The sequence below is a fragment of the Vanacampus margaritifer genome, chromosome 4 (assembly GCF_051991255.1).
Source record: "Vanacampus margaritifer isolate UIUO_Vmar chromosome 4, RoL_Vmar_1.0, whole genome shotgun sequence".
Taxonomy (NCBI): Eukaryota; Metazoa; Chordata; class Actinopteri; order Syngnathiformes; family Syngnathidae; genus Vanacampus; species Vanacampus margaritifer.
The window spans coordinates 4,055,474-4,082,225 of record NC_135435.1 but is presented as its reverse complement, the minus strand read 5'-3'; the positions used below and the strand labels follow the sequence as shown (position 1 = coordinate 4,082,225).

The 26,752-nt window shown below is 39.1% G+C and overlaps 2 protein-coding genes across 10 annotated transcripts in view; one reads left to right on the top strand and one right to left on the bottom strand.

Annotated features, from left to right (window-relative positions):
• The first annotated feature begins 5,343 nt into the window (after positions 1-5,343).
• LOC144050543 (tubulin alpha-1C chain-like) lies at positions 5,344-12,594 on the top strand. Its single transcript, XM_077563896.1, has 5 exons — positions 5,344-5,571; positions 7,266-7,293; positions 7,834-8,056; positions 9,331-9,479; positions 11,456-12,594. The coding sequence occupies exons 2-5, from the start codon at positions 7,291-7,293 to the stop codon at positions 12,431-12,433; spliced, it is 1,353 nt and encodes a 450-aa protein (XP_077420022.1). The 5' UTR covers positions 5,344-5,571; positions 7,266-7,290; the 3' UTR covers positions 12,434-12,594.
• Positions 12,595-14,225: 1,631 nt separating this feature from the next.
• Positions 14,226-26,752, bottom strand: part of LOC144050542 (uncharacterized) — a 105,630-nt gene continuing 93,103 nt past the window's right edge. For 5 of the 9 annotated variants that reach the window (XM_077563888.1, XM_077563894.1, XM_077563889.1 and 2 more), the window contains 7 exons: positions 26,472-26,542; positions 23,657-23,684; positions 22,338-22,484; positions 20,539-20,633; positions 19,160-19,252; positions 18,960-19,077; positions 14,226-17,285 (listed from right to left, as the gene is read on the bottom strand). In XM_077563888.1, the coding sequence (XP_077420014.1) occupies positions 17,127-17,285; positions 18,960-19,077; positions 19,160-19,252; positions 20,539-20,633; positions 22,338-22,484; positions 23,657-23,684; positions 26,472-26,542 (711 nt within the window). In that variant the 3' untranslated portion in view covers positions 14,226-17,126. Of the gene's footprint in view, positions 17,286-18,959; positions 19,078-19,159; positions 19,253-20,538; positions 20,634-20,657; positions 20,912-22,337; positions 22,485-23,656; positions 23,685-26,471; positions 26,543-26,752 lie in introns of those variants that run through there. The other 4 variants (XR_013293868.1, XR_013293869.1, XM_077563890.1 and 1 more) reach the window with 3 other exon arrangements.

The window sequence follows — 26,752 nt, the reverse complement described above, 5'->3', positions numbered from 1 at the left end:
CTAAAACTCAACTTACAGGAGTATGGAACGCTACAACCAACCCTGTCCGCCTTCCTCCCCCTCCCCTGGGCCGGGGGCTCCATCCGTGGCCCGGGCCTGGGCGCTCCGGGGGTCGGGAGGGCGGGTGGGTTGGTGTTGTGCCCACCCCGCTCCGGTGGACCTCCTGGCACCTCTGGCGGGCCCAGTATGCGGGGGGCGAGCCCTATCGCCCCGCCGGGCTGGTCCCACACGCCCGCCGGGGTCTCGGTGGGGTGGATGGGGGTTTGGTGGGGGTTTGGTAGGCGGGTGCGCCTCCCGGCCCTGCCCGGTTGTTGGGGGGGGTGGGGGGTAGTCGCTTCTCTTAACTCACTGCACTAGGGGGGCCTGGGGGCTGGGTTGGGGTGGATGGGGGGCGGGGGGGGTCGTGGGGGGAGCGGGGGCTGTGGGCCGGTGGGGTTCCTGGCAGGCCTGCAGTGCCCCGTTCTGCTGCGTTGGGTTGGGGGCGCGGGCCGTGTTGGGGTGGGGGGGCGCTCCTGCTCCTGGGTTTGCTCTCCAGCCGGTGGCCACCTCCCCTTTTCTCGTACTCCTCCGGTGTTCCAGACAAGTGGGTCACTAGCAACTGCAGGACTGCTCGCTTTCACTTCAATTGAATTGCATGTATGAAGGGAACAGCAGAGAAACAACTTTTTAAAAGAAGCACTATGTTGTTTGAGGCCAAGAAAACACAAAATGACTGACAGTAATGTGAAGGGTCCGTGTCTCTTTTGGTCATTGGATATTACGTTTGGAGACAGATATTATAAATAGAAAAACGACTAGTTATTTGATTTTTGATTTAAAATAGAAACACCAAAATTGAAATACAGCTTGATTTTCTCGTTTGGATGTCTGGAATGGTTAGGAAAAGTCTAATAACAGTTGGATTTCCAATTTTTATTTCAGGAACGAAATGAGGATATATCAGGAGATACAAATCGAAAAACGGCGCACCGCGAGCATTTCTCATACTGGCCAGGAGTTGGCACAGCGTTGCGTCCAAAAACAATGTAGTGTTCTGTAATGATCCATCAATATCCTAAATTTCACAAACGCTAATTAGACACTTTCAGAAAAAGAAAGAAAGAAAGATTAGTAATAAATAAAACGTTACAGAAAATCACCAAAAGAAAACGAGGTGAAACAGGAAACAGAAATACTTCCAAATCAAAAGCACAGATTTCAAAATAAAATATTTAAACATCACACAAAACAGCTTGAAGAATACTTAACACTTAGTATAACGTTTTTAGTCTAGAAGTGGAGGGATTTAATAACATTAATAACCTTATGTGGCTGTAAATAAAGTAGTAGTAAGAGTAACAAGTTTATTATTCTTTTTCATAGGGTGTGAAGAAAATGAAACAAGGGGTGAAAATATGACTTCCTTAAACGAATTAAACTAAACAAGTGTATGCGTGCAAATTTCATTCATGTTAAACACTTACTGTATGTCAATTGTTTATAGACTTTGAATGTTTTTGTACATTTTGTACAGTGTTAATAAACAGCACATTATGTGCAAAAAATCTTCTGCGTGCTTAATATGTACTTAAATATATTTCAACATTTAGAGACAATTAAAATTTATTATGCAACGAAATATTTGGCGTAATCTTTCGATACCCTGAAGTTCTTGCAAACGTGTTTTGTTTTTACAAGTAAGCAGATTGACTGCTATTTCAAATCATCATAATCATTATTTTAAACAACTGACTAAAGTTCTAGTTCTAGTTGGAGAAAAACAGCTCCCAAGCATTCCACTACCCCAAGCTTTAGATTAGGTTCTTTTGGTGATGAGCAGTGTTGTTTGCATTTGCACCAAACAGTTCATCCTTACCATAATAGCCATAATAAAAGCTCACAAATGTACAATCTATGCATCTAGTTCTATGCATTATGTTCTATACATGTCCTTTGTTTCAGGCAAGACCAGCATCTCTCTTACAACCAGTCCCACTTGCTATTTCCACATTTAAGTCAGTAGTATTTTGAACACTTAACCAGTAAACCACTTGTTGCCCCTTCATAGCCTACTGCGCTGACCCTTCCAGTTAATAGGTAAAATGATAGCTTCATTATTAGGTGAAGTGATTTGGTGCCCTTGGCAAAAGTGTAGGTTGTAGCCCCCCCAGACAACTACAAGTAATACAAATAAATAGCATAAGTACAGTGCAATAAAACTGTTTAGTGCAATTTGTGCTGAAATTATTAACTACAAAATGTTTTCAAGCTATGCACAATATATTTGTGTAAGATACATATAAAAATAAAAATAATGAGGTCAATGACGGACGCCCATTTTGTTAACAATTGATGGGAAACTTTGAAAAATTGACAAAAATCATTTTGATGTTTATTTTTGTAGACGATTGACAGACATACATGCCTCTACCCTGGGCCCGTTTTTCCTCCTCCTTTTGCCGCTTTCCTAATGCAGTACCTGAGGGATTGGATTGATGTATAGACAACAACATAAGCGAGCCATCCATCTATCAATAGCGCCAACATAGATGATGCGCGACCCCTCCCCCTACCTTTCACTGTAAACAGCAGCAGCAGGTCAGATTCAGGTTGCCAGGTCATGATCTCATATTTATTTGGACTAGAAGTCATTAAAAAAATAATTGTATAAAATATATATGCGGTATAATATAACACATAAATAATGGAATGTAATAAAGTAAAATAAATAAAATATATATGCTTTATAACATTTTGTAGCATCCTTGGTTGAAATGAAGGTAAAACCTTCCTTTGTGTGAACATACTGTAAGAGCTACAATACAAATAAACAAAAATTGCCATTAATAACTCAAACGGTATGCTTTGTGTATCCTTTTATCGTATTTAAGCCATATACTAGGGTGACCATATTCCTATTTCCAAAAAAAAGAGAAAACTTGCCTCAGCCTTGAAATTGTGGTACCGGTCGCAGTTACACAGCGTACTTCACCTATTAGTCAGGCAATGCCAACCGGACATTTTCATGAATTAAAAAAAAAAAAACGGACGCCCCAACAGGACGTAAGAAAATGGTCTGTCCTCCCAAATGAGGACACATTACAAATACCTTAAAACAAAAATAAACCATACAGAAATACAGATTCTTAGTCAATAAAACAGAATCTTGAGCAATAGCATTGCTAAATATTTACCGTTCGCACACTCCAGTGTACGAAAACAGTAACGTTTTATTGTGCAGTAAATTACACAATGAACATGAAATATAGCAACATTAGTTAAACAATGAAACATTGCTCCATTACGAACCTCGCTCCCTTCTCAGCTAGGTGCTAAAGAATCGTTCACTGAATTAGTTATAAACTTCAGTTTTCTTTGATTTCCTGTGGCACGCACACATCTTCTCTGTACTTAGAAGACGGCGCTAAGTACGTCGGTTACTTACGTCAGTTCGGTTTGAGACCTTTTCCTGTATCCTTCAAAATAAAAGTATAAACTATATTATAATAGCACAATAAAACAACGCAATTCTGCAATACAAAAATGCAAAAACACAAATAATAGCAGGGTCACTTACATATTTTATTTTAGAAAACCTGAGGGGGGGAAATATTTTGTATCTTCTTTTTTTTGCCCTGCAATTTGACGCCCCCTCCACTAGATGGCGCCCGAGGCGACCGCCTAGTTTGCCTATGCCCTGGGCCCTGTGTGAAGGGTGAACTTTGTTGTTCAATTTGGAAATTGGCGCAAAAATTTCAGCAGAAATCTATAAATAAAATCTAAATAAAAGAATGACTGAGATGTTAAATCCAAGCAGAACGCAAGAACATGATTCTAAATAAAAAAATAAATAATTATAATATTATTAATGCTACTGATTTGAATAGGAACTAGTCAGCAATGTGTTCTATAGGTCATAGCTTTTATGGATTTTGAATGGGTCAACTTTGCCATCTAATGGTTTCCTGTAAACATCGCATACCACAAACAGGCACTATTATTAGAAATGGTAAACGGTAACATTGCACACATTAATCATATTATCTTATTCGTACTAAATAATGAACTGCGGCTAACCCTTCCCTCCGTGGACATCCAACTAAACGGGTCTGGCCTGCAAAGATCAAGCCTCCAACATCCCACATTCAGCACATATCCACCACAACCTGTATCAAAACCGCACATTGGGCACATTCACAGTCAGGGTCTTCAGAGGGGGCTGGTGCAGGGCATGGCGATGTGGACAGTGGACCCCATCCCCATTTCAACATGTCCTATCCTATTAGTTAGTTGTTGCATCCCTTCTTCACAGGGTGTACATTCCCTTCACATTGGATAGAATGTGCTCTTATTTATGGTTGTCATCTTTCTGTTCTAATCTGTTTTGTGTTCTTTCTGTTCTAATACATAATTCTACAGGAAAGTCACTCAAACTTTGTATTCATGCCAAAATCAAAATATTCACAATTTTCCTGAAAGGTAAGGATAGCGGTAGGCCTATCTGCTTCGGGAGTGGCCTGGTCAGAGTCCTGCACTAAACCTCCAAGAAATGCTTTGGCACGCATGCTCTCAAGAAGAGAAATTCACAGCAGAAATCCCCATAATATTGCTATTGGTTTGAAACGGTCATATAATTGTTTTCTGTGCTGTAAAACAATATTGCATCTATTTAGTGACCTGAAGGAGTTGGAAAACATTATACATAGCTATCAATATGATGGAGTAATTTTGCTCAACAGCAAACAGCCATAATAATTTATTCAGGCCCTATATTTGATACAGATCCATAATGATAGAAATAACGTAACAATTCATTTATCATTTTTCATACAGCTGTTGAAGTGATAATTACTTTACGTTTGTTTCTGAATACATCCCATTATGACGGAGACGGACAATTACCTTGATGAACGTGACCTGACTATCACGAACAAACACATGACAGCTCTCGCGGCTGAAGCCAGAGGGCGGCCATCTTACGTTGCCACTGACAACTTCTGTTAGCTAATCATACATGTTTTGAACTTGCGTTAATTTCATTGTTTATAGTACGGACAATATGAATCTTTTAGTAGACATACATTCTAAAATGAAATTTATAATCACATTCTTATTGAAGAAATGTTTATGTGGCACTTCTTCCAGACTTATTGGTCCAAACAAATGTCACACGCTGTGGCATTTTCACCGTGGAGACAGAAAATAACGCGGAAAAAGGAGAAATTCGATCTATTCTATTCAAACACGGAGCGCTTAGCGAGTGGCGACGCAAGATGTCCGCCTGTGGCTTCAATTCTTGTTACGGCAAGTCGGTGGCATGGTGAGACCATCATATATATACGTCTGTATTGACTATGGACATGTCAGGCGCCGTCAGTCTTTTATCACGTTCGTTAATGTCTGTTACGTGCGGTCAGTTACAACGCATGGTGATGACGTCACCCAACGCGACTCTTTCTTACGTTTCATGTCTTTTATGACATCTTCTCCTTAGAGTTTGCGCTTCCCTAGTTCAACAGACGAGTGAGTGTGGAACTTCTTTGTGCAAAAGTCAGCGTATGTCCATAAGAGTGTTTCCTGCTGTTTTACAAAGTAAGTACAATCATTTCACGTATGAACAGTCACACTGTTTGCTCGGGAGTTGGTTATCGATAAACTCCATTAGAAAAAAAGAAGAAATGATTGTGGTGAAGATTAAGGCTTTGTTGGTTGCCTTTTCTCATTTTCAATACTTGTAAAACTTTTAAATAGAATATTCCTAATCTTGTTGGCTTTATTTTCCTTTATGACTGTTTTGATGGCTATGTAACCAAAATATTAGTAGCCCTACCACTGAAACCTACCCCTATCATTACTTTATAAAGGTTGATAGTTGTATGTATTTATGATTTGTTTTGTTATACCACAGTTTGTTGAAATGGTCGACCATTTTGTTGGGTGGAGTATTTATTTTTATTTTTATTTTTTACAAAAATAAGGACTTCAACATGGTCACAAGGAGAGTCGAACACACAACCAATGGTTTGGGAGAAAAACATTCTACCACGGAGCCATGCTTGCCCTTAAACTGAAAAAACTTGATTGAAAGACAACTTTGCTTCGGGCAGGCGCTCTTAAATGTGTTTTATTAAATTACCTTTTTAATAACATTATGTTATTAATTATGGTTTACATTCCCCTAATGAGCAAAACTGTACAAAGCTAATTGTCGCTTATAGGGGAGGTCAACCCAAAAATGCTTTGAGTCAAACGGCGAAACAATCGTTTTTATACATTTTAGGGGGGCGGCCATTTTGACACTTGCCATCTACTGAAATTGACATCACAGTTGCTCAGGTAACAGCAAATCACATCTTAGCTCAGGTAACGACCAATCATGGCTCAGCTGTTTTCTGAAGCTGAGCCATGATTGGTCATTACCTGGGTCATGAGCAACTGTGATGTGATTTTCAGTTGACAGCAAGTGGCAAAATGGCTGCTCCTTGAGTTAGATATAAATGGGTAGATTTTGCTACTTAATTAATTAATATTCCTCAAAACAATATTAATCAGAATCTTGTGTTTAGTGGCGGCATACACTAAAGAGCCAGTGTAAAATCAAGTGCAATCTAGTGGTAAACTAATCATTCATTTAAAAAAAACACTATTGATATCAATAATATGCACACAAAAAAAGTCTACTTCAGTCAACAGCAAGTGGAAAAAAATATTTTTTTAATGTAGTGCAGAAATTGTTAATGAAAAATAATCATCACATTAATTAGCAATAAAATATCTCTTACTCTTGAAAGTGTTTTAACAAGTCAAGTCGCCCTTTAAATCTTATTATCTATACTTTCTGAGATACCGTAGTGTGCATGCTTCAAAATGTATGCATTCTATTAGTTAACCACTAGATGTCACTATTTATACTGTGCCTTTTATAGATTTTTTTTCTATTAGTTTCTTCTTTTTTAATGACACAAAAATGCTATGAATCATCACCAAAATTCACATGCACTTCTCTACTTGGTACTTCTTCAACATTTAGAAATAACTAAACAATTGTCACAGTATTTTGGATTCTATGGGCACTAAGCCGTTTTGTTACCATATAGATGTGCTCATGAGTTTATTTAGAACAAGCCTACAGGATACTCATGTGGTCTTTGAGGGCTTCCCGATGCCCACTGGCACCATGTTGGTAATTCCTAACACAGTCCAAGTGTGAGGTTTCTTGCACTTCATGAATAAATGAATTCAATTACATGGTTTTCACCTGTCAAAACTGTTGCTTATTCTTTCAGAGAACTCTTCTATCCTTCAGGAAATATGGTGAGTGTTTACATTTTTATGTAAAATTGAAGCTTATAAACTTGACATGTAATATGGCATTCTAGTCTTTACTTTTTATCTTTATAATAACATGCATAATTTGTGAACCGAGGTTGAAAAGGTGCTGGGGCAGCAAATTTGGAAGCTTTCCATTGGAAATTTAGCTAAGGAACTTAATAATATTCAGTTGGACAAATTAGACACTTTCCACGGACATTGAGGAGAATGGAATGGAATTGACCAGAATTTGGTGCAGCGTATCCCGTCAAGGCCCAGAGGTGGCAAATCCAGGTCCAGACAGTAAAAACCCTGCCACAGTTTGGCGTTAGCCCCTTGTGCTAGTTAGCTAGCTCTGTAGCAGGTAAACAAGGTAGGTAGCTAATTAGCTAGCACCTGGGGCTAAAGCCAAACTGTGGCAAGGTAATTTTCTGGACTTGGATTTGTTAGCTGTGATCCAAGATTTTGCAATATATTCGATATTAATACCATCCCAGTCACAAAATGACCTTCGTAACATGATTTATTTTCCCCCTCCCGCAGCGTGAGTGTATCTCGGTGCATATTGGACAGGCTGGCGTTCAGATTGGCAATGCCTGCTGGGAGCTTTACTGCCTGGAGCATGGAATCCAGCCGGATGGGCAGATGCCCAGTGACAAGACCATCGGCGGTGGAGACGATTCCTTTAACACATTCTTTAGCGAGACTGGAGCGGGAAAGCACGTTCCCAGAGCTGTCTTTGTGGACCTGGAGCCCACCGTCATTGGTAATCCAGCTCATCTTTCAAGGCACACAGAATGTTGTCTTTTATGACTACGTAAACACAGAAAGTACCAAATGAAAGAGTAGACTCTCTTCTTTCATCACACACACAAAATGTTTGCTCTTACCTTATTCCATTTTTTTTGTTAGTAATCAGCAATAAAATAAATAATCTACTTTGGACCCAAAAATGCAGAAAACAAACTTTTTGCAAAAAGATACATTTTACGCACATACATTTTACGCACAACGGTGACTTTAATCATTTTTGCTTTAGTGACACTTCAAACATCTGTCAGTCCTTGTCTATAAAATACCAACAGTAACAATGAAAATGTGCTTTTGATGACGAAATAATGTATTTACAAAAATCCCCAGTGTAACAATCCATTATCTTACATTCGTCAAGCTTTACATACGATTGCTTTACACACTATTTTGTAGTATTATTGAGAAGTGTGTGTGCATCAGGGCTGTACGAAATTCACAACTGATTTGAGAATGACCCTTAAATTCCAACTTTATTATTGAATTTGAATTGAGGTGGCAATTTGAATTGAGGTGGCAAACAGAAAGCAGAATTGCAATTCAAATTGCAGGAAGTCGAGTTGCAATTCCATCTAATTCAAAGAAATTCATGATGCACAATTAAATTGTATATAACACTGAAGTTTTACCGTATATAAGATTATACATGAATTTCATACAAATACTGTGATGGGGCAATAATTATAGTAAAAGTAAAGTGTAGTAATTGTTTTGTTGTTGTTTTAACATTAAAGCCTGCTCAGAAAAAATGGGTCATTAAAATTGTAAAAACTTTTGAAATTGTTTGATACGATGGTAGAACAGCACTTCAATTCCCAAAATACCTAGCTTCATATATAAGCCTTTAAAATGGCTGCGTCTTTAAAATGGCTGCCCAAACATTTTGGACATTTTGTATGGAGCACACTGTCTCATTCTGAATGATATGTGATCAGAATGAGTTGCTCTGAATTGCATTCAATTCAATTCCACTTCCTGCAATTCTAAATACGATACCTAAATAATAAATAATCTTTATCATCTTTTCTTTTTTTGGGGGGTGAAACTCTTTGTAGGCGATTTAATGTGACAAACCGTTTGATCAAATGCAAGCTGCTTGTAATGGTCGAAAATTCAATAAGATAAACCATGTTTTGAATTGATACTGCTCTCATCCAAAAGAAACCCAATGCTACCATCTGCTGGCATTTTTCTTGTTCAAAGAGTTAACCTTGCACTTACCGTCCATAGACGAGGTGCGCACAGGAACCTATCGACAGCTCTTCCACCCTGAGCAGTTAATCACCGGCAAGGAGGACGCAGCAAACAACTACGCCCGTGGTCACTACACCATCGGCAAAGAGATCATTGACCTGGTGCTGGACAGAATACGGAAACTGGTGAGCAACTCATTCTAAACCAAAAACGTATAAATATGTTTTTTTTTGTGATAGAATGTTTTTTTCCAGGCCGATTCGATACCAATTATTAGTAGTCAAGGATACCAATAACAGATATTTGGAGCCGATATTCATTTTTCAATAAAAACAAAATATGGGCAAAAAGTCTTAAAAATACAAATTCCAACACTTTGTTGAAATGTTTTAAACCATATGTTTATTGAACACATTTTCAGATTTGCAAAATGTTTTTTTTTTTTTTTATCTTACACAATACACATCTTTGTTTTAAAATCCTAACAAAACATTCAGGTTAAGTTAAAAAATGTTAAAGTTTAACTAAGGCTACGTTCACACTGCAGGCAAATGCGACCCAGATTGGATTTTTTTGCCCAAATGCGACCTGTATCTGACTTTTTATGTCAGTCTGAACGGCTCAATTCCGATTTTTCACATCCGACCTGGGTCACTTTCATATGTGGTCCTAGATCGGATACGTATCCGAATTTTTGCAATGCAACCGCAGTCTGAACGGCCAGGTCGCATATAGCTGACCTCGATGCCATCAACAGTCCAAATATGCGCTTCGCCCGGGCGGGGGTGTTAAACTTGATTTATGCTTGACGCATTCACGAGGTCCGCACAGCTCGGGGGACGTACGTGAATCGGCAAAGTTGTTTCGAGTAAGAGTTGTGGCTTTATATTTGACCATAATTTAATCCCACTTGAAACATGAAGTCCAAAGAAGACATTTGTGGTGGTGATATTAGTAATTTAGCCACGCAGACGGCTCATTTATTACGCGCGGCAATGACGTGACGTCATCGGTAGGGAGGGGGGGAAAAAAAGGAGAGACCTTCGTGAGATGACGCGCTCGAACAGGCTCGCCTCATTTTTACAAAATATTATTTCTACCTCCTCCCGCATCACTCCTCTGTAGATATGAGATGGTAAAAATATGAGCCCCGACGACGGACTTATAAAAGTCTGCTGGACCATACGTATTTACTTCCGCAAACACAGCGTTGTGAGTGACTTTGTATCTTTTGCGCATGCGGGTCACTTTGGGGACGCATTACGTCCACACAGCAGACGGAATGAGGTCGCAATTAATAGGTAATGTGAACGCTTACTCAAAAAAAACGGATTTCACCCAAAAATCGGAATTGATCATTAAGACCTGCAGTGTGAACATAGCCCAAGTTTAATAAATAGTTTAAAAACTTTAAACAAGTAAATATTGTAGCGCATTTTACTTTTCTACAGTAAATACATTTCTCAAAAATGTTTAAATAACTGAAATGTTAAACGTTCATGTATACAGTATTTGTTTTACTTTCAAACAAAAACAAAAGTTGCAGAGTTCCCACGGTCAGCATCTCCTATAGTTAATCAAAAAAGGAAATAAATAGTTCCCTGAGGTTAACCACAGTTTTAAATGAATCTATTACCGGCCCTTAGATTTTTATTTAATTTTTAAATATTAAATACCGATGCCAATAAATGCCAATACCGATATTCGTCAAAATGCCAATATTGGCGCCGGTAATCGTCCCGGCCGATAATCAGTCTATCCCTATTTTTTTTGTTTTTGTATGCATTTTGCTTAAAGCAAATGGTAGTTATTACAATAAATGGCCAGCAGGTGGCAGCAGAGTATAAGATCAGCAAGGACCCTGTTTCAACAAGCTCTTTTCACCAGTGTTTTTTGAACAGGTTTGTGAATCATGATGAAATGCTAATTGCTGCAAAACGGAAACAGATAGAAATACACTTTTTTTTTTCCTGATGAAAGAAAATGTTGGTAGGTTCCATGTATTTATAGCAATAGAACAGAAATGTCTGTGGGCCTTGCAAAATCAGTCAAAAACAGACTGGAGTGAAAGGGGTTGCTTCAGTGAAAATGGCTAGCAGTGAATGAGTTAAACACTTGTGATGACATTTGACCTCTAAACATTTGCCCTCCGTGTCACCAGGCTGACCAGTGCACGGGCCTCCAGGGTTTCCTGGTGTTCCACAGCTTCGGCGGCGGCACCGGCTCCGGGTTCACCTCCCTGTTGATGGAGCGTCTGTCTGTGGACTACGGCAAGAAATCCAAGCTGGAGTTCTCCATCTACCCAGCGCCTCAGGTGTCCACGGCCGTCGTGGAGCCCTACAACTCCATCCTGACCACACACACCACCCTGGAGCACTCGGACTGTGCTTTCATGGTGGATAACGAGGCCATTTACGACATCTGCCGCAGAAACCTGGACATGGAGCGTCCTACGTACACCAATTTGAACCGACTGATCAGTCAGATCACTTCCTCCATCACGGCTTCCCTTCGTTTTGACGGCGCCCTCAACGTGGATCTGGCAGAGTTCCAAACCAACTTGGTACCGTATCCTCGTATCCACTTCCCTCTGGCTACATATGCTCCCATCATCTCGGCTGAGAAGGCGTACCACGAGCAGTTAACTGTAGCCGATATCACCAATGCCTGCTTTGAGCCAGCCAACCAGATGGTGAAGTGCGACCCCCGTCACGGCAAGTACATGGCGTGCTGCCTTTTGTACCGTGGTGATGTGGTGCCCAAAGATGTCAACGCCGCCATCGCCACCATCAAAACCAAGCGCACCATCCAGTTTGTGGACTGGTGCCCCACCGGTTTCAAGGTGGGCATCAACTACCAGCCCCCCACTGTGGTTCCCGGCGGCGACCTGGCCAAAGTGCAGCGAGCTGTGTGCATGCTGAGCAACACGACCGCAGTCGCAGAGGCCTGGGCTCGCCTCGACCACAAGTTTGATCTGATGTACGCCAAGCGCGCCTTTGTTCACTGGTATGTGGGCGAGGGGATGGAGGAGGGCGAGTTCTCTGAGGCCAGAGAGGACATGGCGGCTCTCGAGAAGGACTATGAGGAGGTCGGGGCCGACTCGGTTGATGATCAGGGAGAGGAAGGAGAAGAATATTAAGACGATTGCAGGAAGCAATGCAATGTAATTACTATGTGATTCGGAATGTATTTGCTGATACGTTTGATTGCTCAAACCAGAAAATGAGTTGGATCACTTAACTTTTAAATCCAGTATGCATTTTAGACAAAGCTGCCAATTAAAGGATATTTCCAACCTTATCCAACCCGTTATCCCAATGTTGTCATTCATACAAGGTCGTTGTATTCACGACATTCTCTTGTGGACAGGCGGAACGTTTTCTAAGACTACGGCAATCAATTTCATGCCCTATTAAAACTAACATACCATAGCTGTTTTGAAAAACAATCTAAAAGTCAAACAGTGGCAGTTTGTGATGAAATTGATTCTTAGGCAGAATCTAGAAGATAATCGTCACCGATTCAAAAACTTGTCATACAACATAAAGTCCTGTATCCCCCATTGCTCTCTTGATTGAAAATGACATCAATGGTAATCATGTAAACAATTGACTAGTTAAAAACTAAAATAGTGTTGACATGCAACATGATTTCAATTAAAGGGTGGTTGCAGATTCTTTAGGACAGGATGAGTGTTTCCAACCTTGTCAGTCAATTAAAAATTTTAATTGTAATTAATCACATGACAATAGTTAACTCATGATTAATCACAATTTGTATCTTCTAAATGTACAGTAAAATAGTTTTCATACTCTTAACATAAAAGTGAAAAAAATGTCAACTAATAGAAATATGGGTGCATTTTTTTTACTCATTTATACAGTAACTATAATTCATAAAATTGAGTTATAATTGAAAAGATACTGCACTCTTAAAAAAAATAAAATAAAATTCTGCCACTAGATGGCATAATTGCATTTGTAAAATGTTTGTGACAGTTCGGTGCATTTTTCTTTTCCTATGAAGATCTAATATTTAACATGAAACTTTTATTTTGTTCTGCAATTTTTTTAAATTGTAAAATACAACCCCAGTCTCCACAAATATATGCATTATTATTAAATTTATTACTGCTACATTTTCACATGGACGTGTCTGCTGCATTGCAAATTTCCCCAAGTACAGGCTTTCCAAGTAAGGGGCGGTCATTAATCGTGCGTTAATAAATTTAGTGGCGTTAAAGGAAACTTTAAATTAACACACTAATTTTGACACCCCTAAACCACTTATCACTCGGGTCATGGGCATGCTGGAGCCTATTCTAGCTGTATTTGGGTAAGAGGCGGGGTACAACCTGAACTAGAAGCCCACAAATCACAGGGCGCAAATAGACAAACATTCACACAAACATCTATGGACAATTTAGAGACTTCAATATACATACTAGGGATGTAACGGCAATATCGTCATATTGCGATTTTAAAACTGCCCCAATATCGTCATGTCACGATATTAAAAGCAGCACATCTGTTTAGGTTGATTTCCATTTGTGCAGTACAAGCACCTTCTGGTAGCTAGATTTTTAGTGCAGTTTCATTTTTACAAGGCATGTTTTGGCCCTTTTATGTTTAAAATCCATGTTAATGGTCAGATGAAGGGGAACGTAATATGGCTTGTGAAGCAAGTTAATATGTGGAGGAACTCTATATGTGTGCGTTCATTAGCAAGTATGTGCCTCAATATTTAGTGTTATTAGAGATTCTAGGTGTTTAATATGCATTATGAGCTTTTTTTTTTTTTACGATATGTTGCGATATGTTCTGTATCTGACTCAACATGTTGGTTTCAAGGATGAGGGTGGTGCGTTTAAACATCAGGCCTTAATGCCAAAATCAAACCATTTGAAGCAATAAGCAGTCACAACAAGAGAATAAAGAAAATCTTGGCTTTATTCATCATATCTTTAGATATGGTGATCTGAGAATAGTAGAGCAAAACAGTATTGCACCAAGTGGAGCCTCATGTCATCAAGGCCGACAGTATCACAAACTCTTGAAAACAGAGCAAATATCTGCACATTTTTCAGTAGTCACATCTTTTATAAATAGCTTCTGTTTGCTCATAACATCTATTAAATACAGAGCGAGGCCATTGTGACATTAACAGATCAGATAGGTGCAATTCTACAGAAAAAGATTAATAAACAACTAATTTATTTTATTCAAAGAAATGTACAAACTTAGTGTAACTCAACATTGTTTTAGTGTAACTCAATATTGTTTTGTCTCAAGGTTTTATCTCAATGACATTCACACTTATGTAAAATCAAGCTAGGATTACAGAAATGCATAGATAAATAAATTAAAAAAAATCTAGTGATATTGGACAAAATAACATATCAGTGTTGTCCATAAATAGAACAAGAAAATACATACTCAAACTACAGAAGAGGATTAGGGCCAGTGAAGACTTTAATCTCAGAATTCTGACTTTAAAATAATTCTCACTTTATTCTTAGAATTTTGATTTTAAAGTCAGAATTCTGACTTTAATCTCAGATAATTCTCACTTTATTCTTAGAATTCTGACTTTAAAGTGAGAATACTGACTTTAACTCTTTGACTGCCAAAAACGTTAAATGACGTTTAGTAAAAACCTACGGAGGGCCGCCAAGGACGTTAAGACGTTCTCCAATTTATTTAAATTTTTTTTTGGAAACAGGTGGAGGCAAGCCTTGGCCAGCTGTAGTGAAAGTTTCAAGCAGATCTAGTTAGCCTAATGACTATTTTTGGCCCCTAGATGGCAGCAATGACTCTCTTTTGACAAGATTGGGTAGGCGTCAGTAGAAGACGTGAGGCGGAGCTAGAGGGGACAATGGCTGGGGAAGGGAAGAGAACATGGCGACCGGTTGCAAGCAGCTCACGCTCGAGCAGTTTTTTTCAAAGACGAAAAGCATCGACCAACGCTAAAGAGCACATTGATGACGATGATCATCATCGATGATGATGATGGTGACTTCGAGGTTGGAAGCGTTGACGCGGCAGTAGAAGACGTGAGGCGGAGCTAGATGGCTGAGGAAGCGAACAATGGCGACCGGTTGCAAGAAGCTCACACTTGGGAATATTTTTCAAAGACGAAAGGCATCGACCAACGCTAAAGAGCACATTGATGACGACGATGATCATCATCAATGATGATGATGGTGACTCCGAGGTTGACGCCGAAGTTGGAAGCGCTGACGCGGCGGCTATGACGACGTCATAAAGGTTCACGGGCTAGCGATGCTAACATCGGAAAACGCGGAGCCCAACCGAGCACGCTCAGGCGGACGTTCAATCGGACGACGAAGAGTACCCCGAGTCCAATGCATATTCATCGGAGGAGTGGGTATAGTCTGCTACTTGCTATTCCCTGGGAAAAAAGGCCGTCAAGAAAGTGTAACGTCTGCACGTGAAACGGACAATCGAAGTGAAACGTATCTGTTGTGCAAATCCTGCTCCGTCTCCTTGCACGCAGGGCAGTGTTACAAAAAGAAAAACTGTATTTGAAACATCCACATAATTGTAAATAGTACCACAGTTGCACACATTTGTAAATAGTTTGCCAAATTGTTTTGTCAAATTGTTACACTGTTGAATGGAAATAAACGTATTTTGCAATCTAAAAACACTTTTTCATTGTTGGTGGTGGTGTATTACAGAAGTAAAGCACTATTTAGGTGTTTGTGGCATCATTCATGGACAAAAAGAAGTGTAGAATTCACTAGAGTGCATGAAATAACATCGTTTCACAAAAAGCTCTTTTTCTCCGCTTTTTGTTTCAAAACAGAGCATTTCGGTGAAACTAACCATTTTCTATTGTAGATTACTGAAGAACGGAATATGGTAGAAACAAACTTTTTTTCTGATGAAAGATGAGAGTTCAATCTTTCATTTGGTAGTATGTGTGTTTCCATAGTCCAAACACAACATTTTCTGTGGACCTTGAAAGATCAGTCAAAATGCTTAAATCGGCTGGCACTGGAGACATCCCGTTTCTGAAAACGTCTGGCAGTCAAAGAGTTAATCTCAGATAATTCTCACTTTATTCTTAGAATTCTGAATTCTGACTTTAAAGTGAGAATTCTGACTTTAATCTCAGATAATTCTCACTTTATTCTTAGAATTCTGAATTCTGACTTTAAAGTGAGAATTCTGACTTTAATCTCAGATATTTCTCATTTTATTCTTAGAATTATGACTTCTTTCTGAGAATAAAGTGAGAATCCTGCCAACCCTTCCCCCATTCACTGGCCATAATCCTCTTTCGTACAAAACATATTTTTGTGTTGCTCCTCAGAATTGAAATGAAGCATTCTATTGATCTCAATAGCGCTTCTGTCATTGAGATAATAATAAAACCAGGTGCAGTTTCAGTGCATAGATTTACTCAGCATAAGGATTATGTGCAATGTAATAAACAAGCAGGAAAAAAATGTACCACCATTTGTATTTAGGAAATAAACAAAATCAGGATGAGAGGTTTGATTTCCTCTGTGATTAACATGACAGACGGCTTTCGATTTTTGTAAAGGGTTTAAATCCAAGGCTTCTCTCACACCCTTTTCCTTTTTTTAACATGGATCTGGATCACTCTTTTAAGGCTTTATGTGGCATACCACATTTACAGATAAGTGATTTACAACCTGTCAACAGAAAAGACAATTGACTGTCCAAGGATGAACATTCCAGTTACCTGACTGTGCCAGTGTTTTATAAACCACCAACCATTAGCGTCAAACTCAGCTGTTTACTTCAACCTCTGGACCAACATCCAACTCGTCGATTATCTTTTCAGAGGGCACCAGTAAGGCACATTAGGACAAGCATGTGAATTGTGACCAAGTAGGCAAGAAAGAAGTAACGTGAGCGTGCGCGGCTTGTCAGCAGCCGAGAAAAGTACAGACTTCGTCCTCTGAACCAACGTCTGCATGCCACCAGCCCACCTTTCACCTGGGAGCACAAATCAGACACGCACATCTGAATGACGCACCGTAATTACACACATTTACAACAAGTGGCCAAAAAAGACATCGGGACAATATCGGGACAGTATCGGGACAGTTGTGTAAAACGGCTGAGCGAAACAAAACCTGACATTGTGACATACATTTAAAAACCATTGATGTGTTTACCATTACCGTACAGTACAGTCTGCCGCATAACAATTTTATCATAATTTTCATCAAGATTATTCACACTATTCTGCAAATGATTTACTAGAAAAACAGATTTATGTATTTAAAATCATAGTCCATCCATCCATCCATTATTTGCTGCTTATCCAGGGTTGGGTGACGGGGCCAGTAGCTTTAGCAGGGAAGCCCAGACTTCCCTCTCCCCAACCACTTCAACCAGCTCCTCCGGCGATATCCCAGGCCAGCCGAGAGACATAGTCTTTCCAATGTGTCCTGGGTTGTCCCCGGGGCCTCCCACCGGTGGGACATGCTCGAGCCACCTCAGCTGGCTCCTCTGAACGTGGAGGAGCAGCGGCCCGACTGAATCTCTCCCGGATGACCGAGCTTCTCACCCTTTCTCTAAGGGAAAGCCCGGACACCCTCCTATGGAGGAAACTCATTTCGGCTGCTTGTATGCGGGACCTTGTTCTTTCGGTCACGACTAGTGGCACAACGGATCATCATTGATCCGTGGTCGGTTCGTGGATTGGTTGGCGGGGGTAAAAAAAAAAACAAATACAAAGTGCGCATTCCCAGTCAATACCATTCTGACATGGCACGTCAAGGAAGCTGAAACATACTGAACGTAAGCCTAACTTCAAAATAAAGTTTACCAAATACAATAATACATTGAAGGCAATGCAAATAGCCTTAGTACACTTTTACTTTGAAGTTTGCCCACGTCGTGGCGTAATGGCTAGCTTGACTTCCTTTTTAGACGTTTCTTTGATTGACATTGTAGTTGCGACCAACATCAACACAACGCTATCCTGAACTCACTTTCAATCGCTAATTTATCGGAAAAAAAAAAACTAATTAATTACGCAGTCATTCTATGATACAGCAGAAGAAGAACGTAAGTGGCTAGCGGCTAGCTGTTAGCATGACCAATGTGCATGAGTGTTTGGCTGCCGGCTGGTAAGTAAGTTTGACACCTGGTAAATGACTTACTTTAATTCTTTATCAATATTCTGGACCAAGGCTACTTTGTAATTCACTTTCCATGTTTAAAGGAAGGGAATGTGCTTTAAATTGCACGTTGAGGTCTTTAAATAGAACTTTGTCTTATTTATTTTACAAAACACTTTTGCCCACACAAAAAAAAAATTCTACTCAAAATGTGAAACTTAGCTGTTTAAATTATAGGGCCCTAACTTTAAGCCATTAATACCTTGTTATTTTACACCTGATCCATGTAAAAATAAGACTGTGTCTGCCTCATATTGCACTTAAAAGTTGTGTTACTAAATCCTTAACAGCTATATTAGACATTTTGAATTTGATTATTAATTTGAATAGATTTTTTATTTCAATTTAACGGAAAAAGCATTTTACAAAATAAATTAAGACAAAGTACTTTTTTTTTTTTGTATCAAAAAATGTATCAATAAATAAATGATGGCCCGCCCAACCTTGCTGTAAGCTCATAAACCTAAGAGTGTTGTTTTACCTTCCGTGTTATGAGAGGCTGGTTTGGATTGAGGCTCACGGCTTCCCACTCGTCGTCAGCGTCTATCTCGATGCTGCTGAAGTCTCTCCGAAGATCTTGAGACGCACTTGAACTGATGCTGTGGAACATAACATTCGCCTTAGAGCACATCTGCACTGTGAGTACATGACAGTTAATACAGGATTTTTTTGTGTCAACACCTCGTTTTGCTAGCCTCAGCAAGATGCAAAGCCTCTTCAACAGTCTCCCTTAGGCAACGTTCATCTGCCAGACTCCGATCTACCTCAAGTAGCCTCAAAGTGGAGCAAAGGAACACTCTTCAGTCAAGCTCACCAATCCTTTTGACACAGCGCTACAAGAAGTAGTATGGTGGACTACGAAAAACTAAATTCATAAATACCCTCAAGTGCATATAGGGTGAGGCTTCTATTGTTTTGGGATAATATATAAGACAATATTAACTATTTTATTGCCAAACGTTATCCAAAAAGACAAACCCTCGAGTGCCACGGGATTTCAAGCATTTTCACTCATCTTTCAAGGCAAACAGAATATTGTGTGCTATGACTATGTAAACAGGGCGGATACCAAATGAAAGAATGGATTCCATTATCTCATTAGAAAAAAAAGTATGATTCTTCCTTAGTCTGTTTTTTAGTAACCGCCATTTGAAAGTAGGTAATTGGAGCAACAAGCTAGTCTGGAAAAAAAAATGTTTTGCGAAAAGATACATTTTCTGCACAACAGTGACTTTGACACTAATATTTTTGGTTTCGTGACGCTCTGTGAATTAGATTTAATGTGACAAACGCTTTGATCATTCACGACATCCGTTGTATTTCCTAAGATCAAGCCATATTATCATGTCATTTCAATGGCGTTTGTCCACGGGCTCCCATTGAAAAGAGATGAAATGCTGCCATCTGCTGGCCATACTTAGTGGATATTTTTTTCTTTTTTCAGCTCATTCATGAAACCAGAGCTGCCCCAAGACATTGCGCTGCCCAATGAAAAAAACTAAACAAAAACGCAGTTGACAACAATTAACGTTGATGGCGGTACTCGTTAGGATTTCTGTTTTAAAAATAACAAAAAAACATCATGAAAAATGGTCAGAAGCACTACGTTGTGCAGATCCCTAGAACACAAACATGGATGTACACAACAACGTGGAGTGAACACAACTACTGGAAGCAAATATCAAATGGATTTAATAGTATGGGGTAAGTCTGTAATTGAATTAATCTGAAAAACTGTTTTCTTGTGCTGCTGTTTGGGTTAGCAAGAGAGTTAGTAACAAGTTCAAAATAGGCTTAGCGATTGACTCTTTGATGTCTGTTTGAATAGAGTCAAACTGAGATAGTTACTTGTTTTTCCTTATGGGAAAAGTAAGGCGTTTTCTAAAGGAATTTACATTATTTGCGAAAGCCAGTAATTCACATCATTCTGAAAAGTTGACCAAATTATATATTATGCACTATTAGGAAGCATATGAGGGAAAATGCTTGGTGATCTTTATCAACGACTCTTTTGCCGATTGGACAAGCCCAAAGTCACAACAAGACCAAGGTGAGCTCACCTTTCCTGGAGCCGGGCGACTTCAATTGTTTGAGCAACAACTGTGTTGTTCCTTTCCTGAGGAGCTCCGGAAGCCACCTCTGCATTTACTGAACCCTAAAAGGCGGGCAAGCACAATACCACAGTTAATATTTCCAACATTGAAAACAACATCACACTAAATAAATAAAAAGGAACACAAAATGTACAAACATCCCATTAGTAACCATCATGAGTATAACGCAGCAATGTAATTGGCAGTGATCACGCTCATGTTATGTAAACCCAATGGCAGAACTAAACAGAAAATATCGATACAGAGGACATTGGGGCATAACATCTACACAATGTGGCTGGGTGGCCACAGCGGCCTTTTCCTCCATTGCCTGCTGTAGCTGTGGACGTGAACAACAACAAGAATCATTTGCCACTTTCCCCCCTCCATTATTTATTCAGAAGACCAAACAATATGGCTTAACATTTACAATGGTTCTTGTTCCTTTGGCTTTGTGTCTGTTTGTATCCTTCAAGGGGTATCAGTGATGACAAAGCAGCAACAACAAAAAATAAAAACACGCTAATTAAAACTTAGCAAAAGTAAACTTTCACTTCTATTTAAAGGGAGAATTTGCCATTTTTGTTCTTGTCCTTATCCTGTTGGAAGACCTGACCTGCAACCGGGACCAACATTTCAGACACTAGCCAGCACATTTCGCAACAAATGTCCTTGATAGTCATGACATTTCTTTGCACCCAGCATGAGTTTAAGACACTTCTGCCTGATTTAGCAACGCAACCCCAGAACATAACTGAGCGCGCTGCTTGTTTGACACACTTGCTACCTCAGGCCCGCAGACTCACACAGCACAGAATGAATACAAAACAGAACAGAATACACAGAAAACGTTTGGAACGTCAGTTCACGTTTGAAACTGTAAGACTTATTATATCCCAGCCTATCAATAAACTGTAAATGATTTTACTAGGGATGTTCAATACCACTTTTTCACTGATGCTGAAACGAGTACTCTAAATCTTCAGTACTCACCGATACCAAGAGCCAATCATAAGTTCTTATGATACATAACATTTTCAAACACAAAGAACAATGACCTGTATATTCCAATTACAGTTAATTTCCTTAAAATTAAATTAAATTAATGGCGATTATATTGTTTTTTTTTTCAATTTGCTCATAAAAGTATTTTGCATAGAGCACACACTAAAGTGAATATAAAAAAAGATAAATAAAATGAAACAAATAATCCAGTGGCCAGAAAAAAATTCCAATCAAAATATGAGGTTGTACAACTTATTTTTAAGGAATTGCAAATAATTAAATTCAATACAATAGTGCTTCAAGTAATTTATTAATATCTATCATGTTAAGAATTCCTCATGCTGTTTAAAAGTGTGCGATGTTCAATTATCTCTTGTTTTGAAATCCATGCTTTTAATTTGGAAGGCTGCTCTGTATTTCCGTTTCCTGTTTCACGTTCTCCGTTCATCGTTGATTTCATAGCAGTGCGGTAGTAAATGATGATATACAGCTAATTCAATTGTTGAGTACAAATGAAGACTTATGTGTCCGCTTACCGTCAATAAATGCAAAATAACCGTTTCATCCTTTAGTTTCGGACTGAAAAACGGCCATAAGAGCCACAGCCGATACCAGTATTGATTCCCCTCATGAGTACGAATACTTTGAAATATGGCCTGGTATCGCCCGATGCCTGTACTCGTCTATTCCTAGATTTGACCCCTCCTGGCAATTAAAAGTGCCTGTATGAAAAGTGAGACATGGCATGTACTGTTTCAAACCTCTGAGTTAAGTTGCTGAAAGTACTGGTCTCGTTGCTGGATGTCAAACAAGCAGCGCTGCAGCTCTCTGTGAAGCTGGACCCTCTCCGCCTCCAGTCGACTCACCGCCACTTCCATTTCACTCTGGCCTACCGGATTCACTGTTCCCTATTGTTATGCACAAATAGTAACTGGGATGAATGATTGACAATGGAATCCTTATTAGAAAGGAAACATTGAACAGATAATGTTAAGCCACGGCTGCAATACTTCCGTATTTGAATCACACGTAAAAAACTTTGCAAAGTCACATGTGCCAGACAATCCAAAATGCTATTTTGCCTCACGTTTTTTTGCGCTTTTTGAAATGCCCTAAAATGCCAAGGGAAGGTGCCAATGCACAAACCAATAGAAAATGTGTCATGCTCTGTTAGATAGCTTTTGCTGCCATCTTAGTGCCGAGGAAATATGTTGAAGTGACATATTGATTGAGAGACGAGCTTCTTATGTCAGGATGGCGCAAAATTAGGCTAGGAGGCGGATGGAGTTAAGCGAGATTTGTCGCTGTATGTACATGTGCACTTTGGTTTTGGAATACAGTACTTTGTCCTTCATTCCCTAAAACGTATTTATATGTTTTTTTATGCTAGAGCATACAAAAAGCTTTGATGCAGCCTGTGACCTGAAGAGGTCGCTTAAAGCAACGGTAGTTATTATGAAAAATGGCCAGCAGGTGGCAGCAGAATATAAGAAATCAGCCAGGGCCATGTTGCAAAAAACTCTTTCTCCACAGTTGTAAACAGATTTGTGAATAATGATGAAACTTTGCAACATTCTAATGTTAATTGCTGCAAAACGGAAACATATACAAACTGCAATAGAACACAATTTTCTGTGGGCCTGGCAAAATCAGTCAAAATCCAATAAAAAAGCTGGGAGCGCAGGGGGTTGCTTCAGTGAAAATGGCTGAGAGTGAATGAGTTAATGGTTAAATTGTAAGATTTCAGAAAGTTGAAATTTCATTAAGCTGTCTCGGGGTAATAAAATGTGATATATTTACAGTTTGGACTTAAAATAGGCAATTCAACCTTTTTAGGGGGGTTGTCATGGTCAATTATGCACATTTTGACACTGTTCAAGGCAGGGCTCGGTCCCAGTGCTGGGAAGTACTGCAATTCAATTTCACCATTACTTATAGGGAAAACCTTTTTTTTTTTTTTTATTATTATTATTATTAAACTAAGCAGCCTTCAAAGGAAATGATTGTATTTGACATGAGTGGTTTCATTATTTATAACACACATGCCACAGAATCAGAACGTGAAAGTATACAAATTTACCTTGACTGGTTGTGTCACTCTTTCAGACCTGCAAGCAGTAAAATAACATTCATTTGCTGAGATTTATTCCTCTTTGCTATAGAAGTGTTAAATATCAATACTACTATGAGTGTGAAACGGGCTTGAAAACATACAGTATGCTGGTAAATGATGCAGGATGACTTGATAACTTTGCTTTTGACGAGTAGTTATCAACAACTGTAACCTATTATAGGGGAACTAAACCTCGTTTTTTTTTCCAGAATATGTTGTATGTGCACTAGTCAAAACACAGTACTCTGATTATTATAGCATTGGTGGAATAAGAATGAAACAGTATAATTATTCATTATCAGGGGGGAGCCATGTTGGGTGAAATCAGACTAAAGTTTTTACTGTTTTAGGTCAGAATTTCATGTTGCGGGTTGAAATCAATTCCAAAACATTTAACACAGACATTTAAACACAATTTTTTTTATGCAAATAACAGTCTTAGCAAAACAAACTGCACAAATTTGGACAGCAAATTTACATATGTATTACATTATTCGTCTATAAGTTTTACATGATCAGCTTTGAGAAAGACCCACCTGAAAATGTAAAAAAAATCCCCAATAATGTAATATGTATTACGTTATCTGTAAAAATTTTATTACAATATCAGTCAGGATTTTTTCATTACAACATTGGTGAAATTATTACATTATTGGGTTATTATTGCAAATTTTATTACATTTTCAGGAGACATTACATTACACGGTAAACTAGAATTACCAAAATTATTCCTATTGGCTAAATGCCAGGATAATGAGAATAATTTTTTACCCTGTAGATTATTTTTGATTACTTTCTGCAAAGTCAGAGGTTTACATACAGTAAGTGTATTTAAATAATGCATCAGATTTATATACCATTTTTTTGGACACTCAAAGATGCTTCACAATGGATACATTACACATTCACACACTGGTGGCCGTAAGCTACACAAGTAGCCACAGCTGCCCTAGGGCTTTGCTTTGAAACCATTTCGGAAAACCCAGATGGTGATGGCATTGTGTTTGGAAGATTCTGATAGGATGATTGACAACAGTTGACTACAGTAACTACATGTATTACTGCATCAATGTGCCATTCAGGCATTGCATGGAGGCAATCTTGACAACAGCCCCCAAATTTTCTATGGGGTTCAGGCAGTGGGTAATATGGGACACTAGGAAAATTCCTGGTGGGCAGTGATGCTTTACGGGCTGCTTCTTTTCATATGGGCTGGCTATTCAAGTGCCTTCGGTAAGCCTAACTGTGTTATTGCCTTCTTGTTACAACATTACTACAATGTACATATGATGAGGGTACGCCAGTATGACTAGAGGGTGATACGGGAGAGCATTTTCACTCTGGTCTCATCCCATTAACCTTGCCAGCAAGATAAATTCTCGCGGTATTTTTGAGTTCACAAACTCCGGAGAATACATCTTGTACCACTCCCGCTGATAGGTTTGCAGCCGACCTTTTTTCGGTCAGACTAATCAGGCATTGTTTAGGGCGGGACGAAACCAATAAGCGCCGATGGCGGGGGGAACCAAACAAACCTAACAGACAAATGGATGCTGCAATTAATTCTGTTGTCGCAGAATTACTCACCGTTTCCTTGTTGAATTTGAACAGCGAGGGGCATTTTGTGCATTATCTGGTAAAGGTGTTCGTCCGTGACCCCCTCCCCCCTCGCTAAGACAAAACGGAAGACGACATTTTTATCCGTTGCCTTGATTGGTCAAAACAAACGCGTGAAGATGCCGCATCGTCCTATCAGCTCGAAGTATTGTCAAGTCCCTCCTTTCCCAAACGGATCTGCCGAGTGAAGTCACAGATTGATAAAGTGAAGAACTCCCTCGAGTGAATCACAATTATCAATCTGGCTTGCGAGGTTATCATCCCTCTCCCACAGAAAAAAAATCCTGTTCCGTCCTAGTCCATAGTAAAAATAAATAAAACCTGTCCCATCCCGGTCCTACTGAAAATGACTTGTCCTCTGTTCAGAATGACTCCCAGCTAAAAAAAACAAAACGCATCAGTCCAAGTTTTTTTGTCTCTTACTGGATAATCCCACTGCCGTCTGCTCACATCAACTTTTGTGTTAAAAAAAATACATTTTTACTTCATAAAACGGTGCATAATTAAAACAGCAAATTTTGTTGGGAAAAAAAATGGTTTAAACCATTTTGAAAAAGTGTGTGAGCGGAGTCAAACGTTTAAGTCCACCCGACGTTGAGGCAAGCGTCAAACTGCACTCTGCATCCAGGGCTACTTGCATGAGTCACAAAAAAATGGCAGCCTCTAATACTGCACTACCTTTGTTACCAAGGGTGTCACCAAAAGTCACAAAATTTACTCTCATCTGAAAAGAGGGTGTTGGACCACTGAACAGGAACATGGGTGTTTTGGAGCTTTTTTTTATTTTTATTTTTTTAGCTAATTATGATGCAACACCATGTGTTTCCAATACTGAACTTTATTTTTTTGGGTGGGATTGAAGTGGGGTCATTAGCCATAATCATCAAAATTACATTACATTAATGATTCTATTTAAAGGGAATGTGGACTCTCGTGAGACTAAAAAGACTTGAGAATTGTTGCCCACATAAGTGAGTAAATGCAATGTTTTATTTTTTTTAATGGTTTTATTCACACATTTAAGTAAACAGCATCAGATAAAGAATATATGCATATTTAAAACGAATTTAAAATAACGTTTTTGAGAGCTCGTGTTTAGTTCCCTTTTAAGAGTACCCACTAAATACAAGCATCCAAACAAACACACCAATCAACCATAATTTACCTTGAAATTGCTGTTTGGTGAGGAAAACTGTTGGCTTCTTTCTCAGGTGTCGATCTAGGCAGCTCATTCATCTACAGGACAAGAAATAGTAGAACAACAGATTGTCAATCAAATGAATGTTAAAGTCCCGCCCAACATTAAATGTCCAGTTAAAATAGATTTTTGACATCTATAGCCATCAATGGCACTGAATGGCTGATGTGCACCACACCATAACACCATGCACGAGGTAGCAATAGCATGTTGAAAAAAAGCAAATCTGACTTGACCCCACAAGCTGA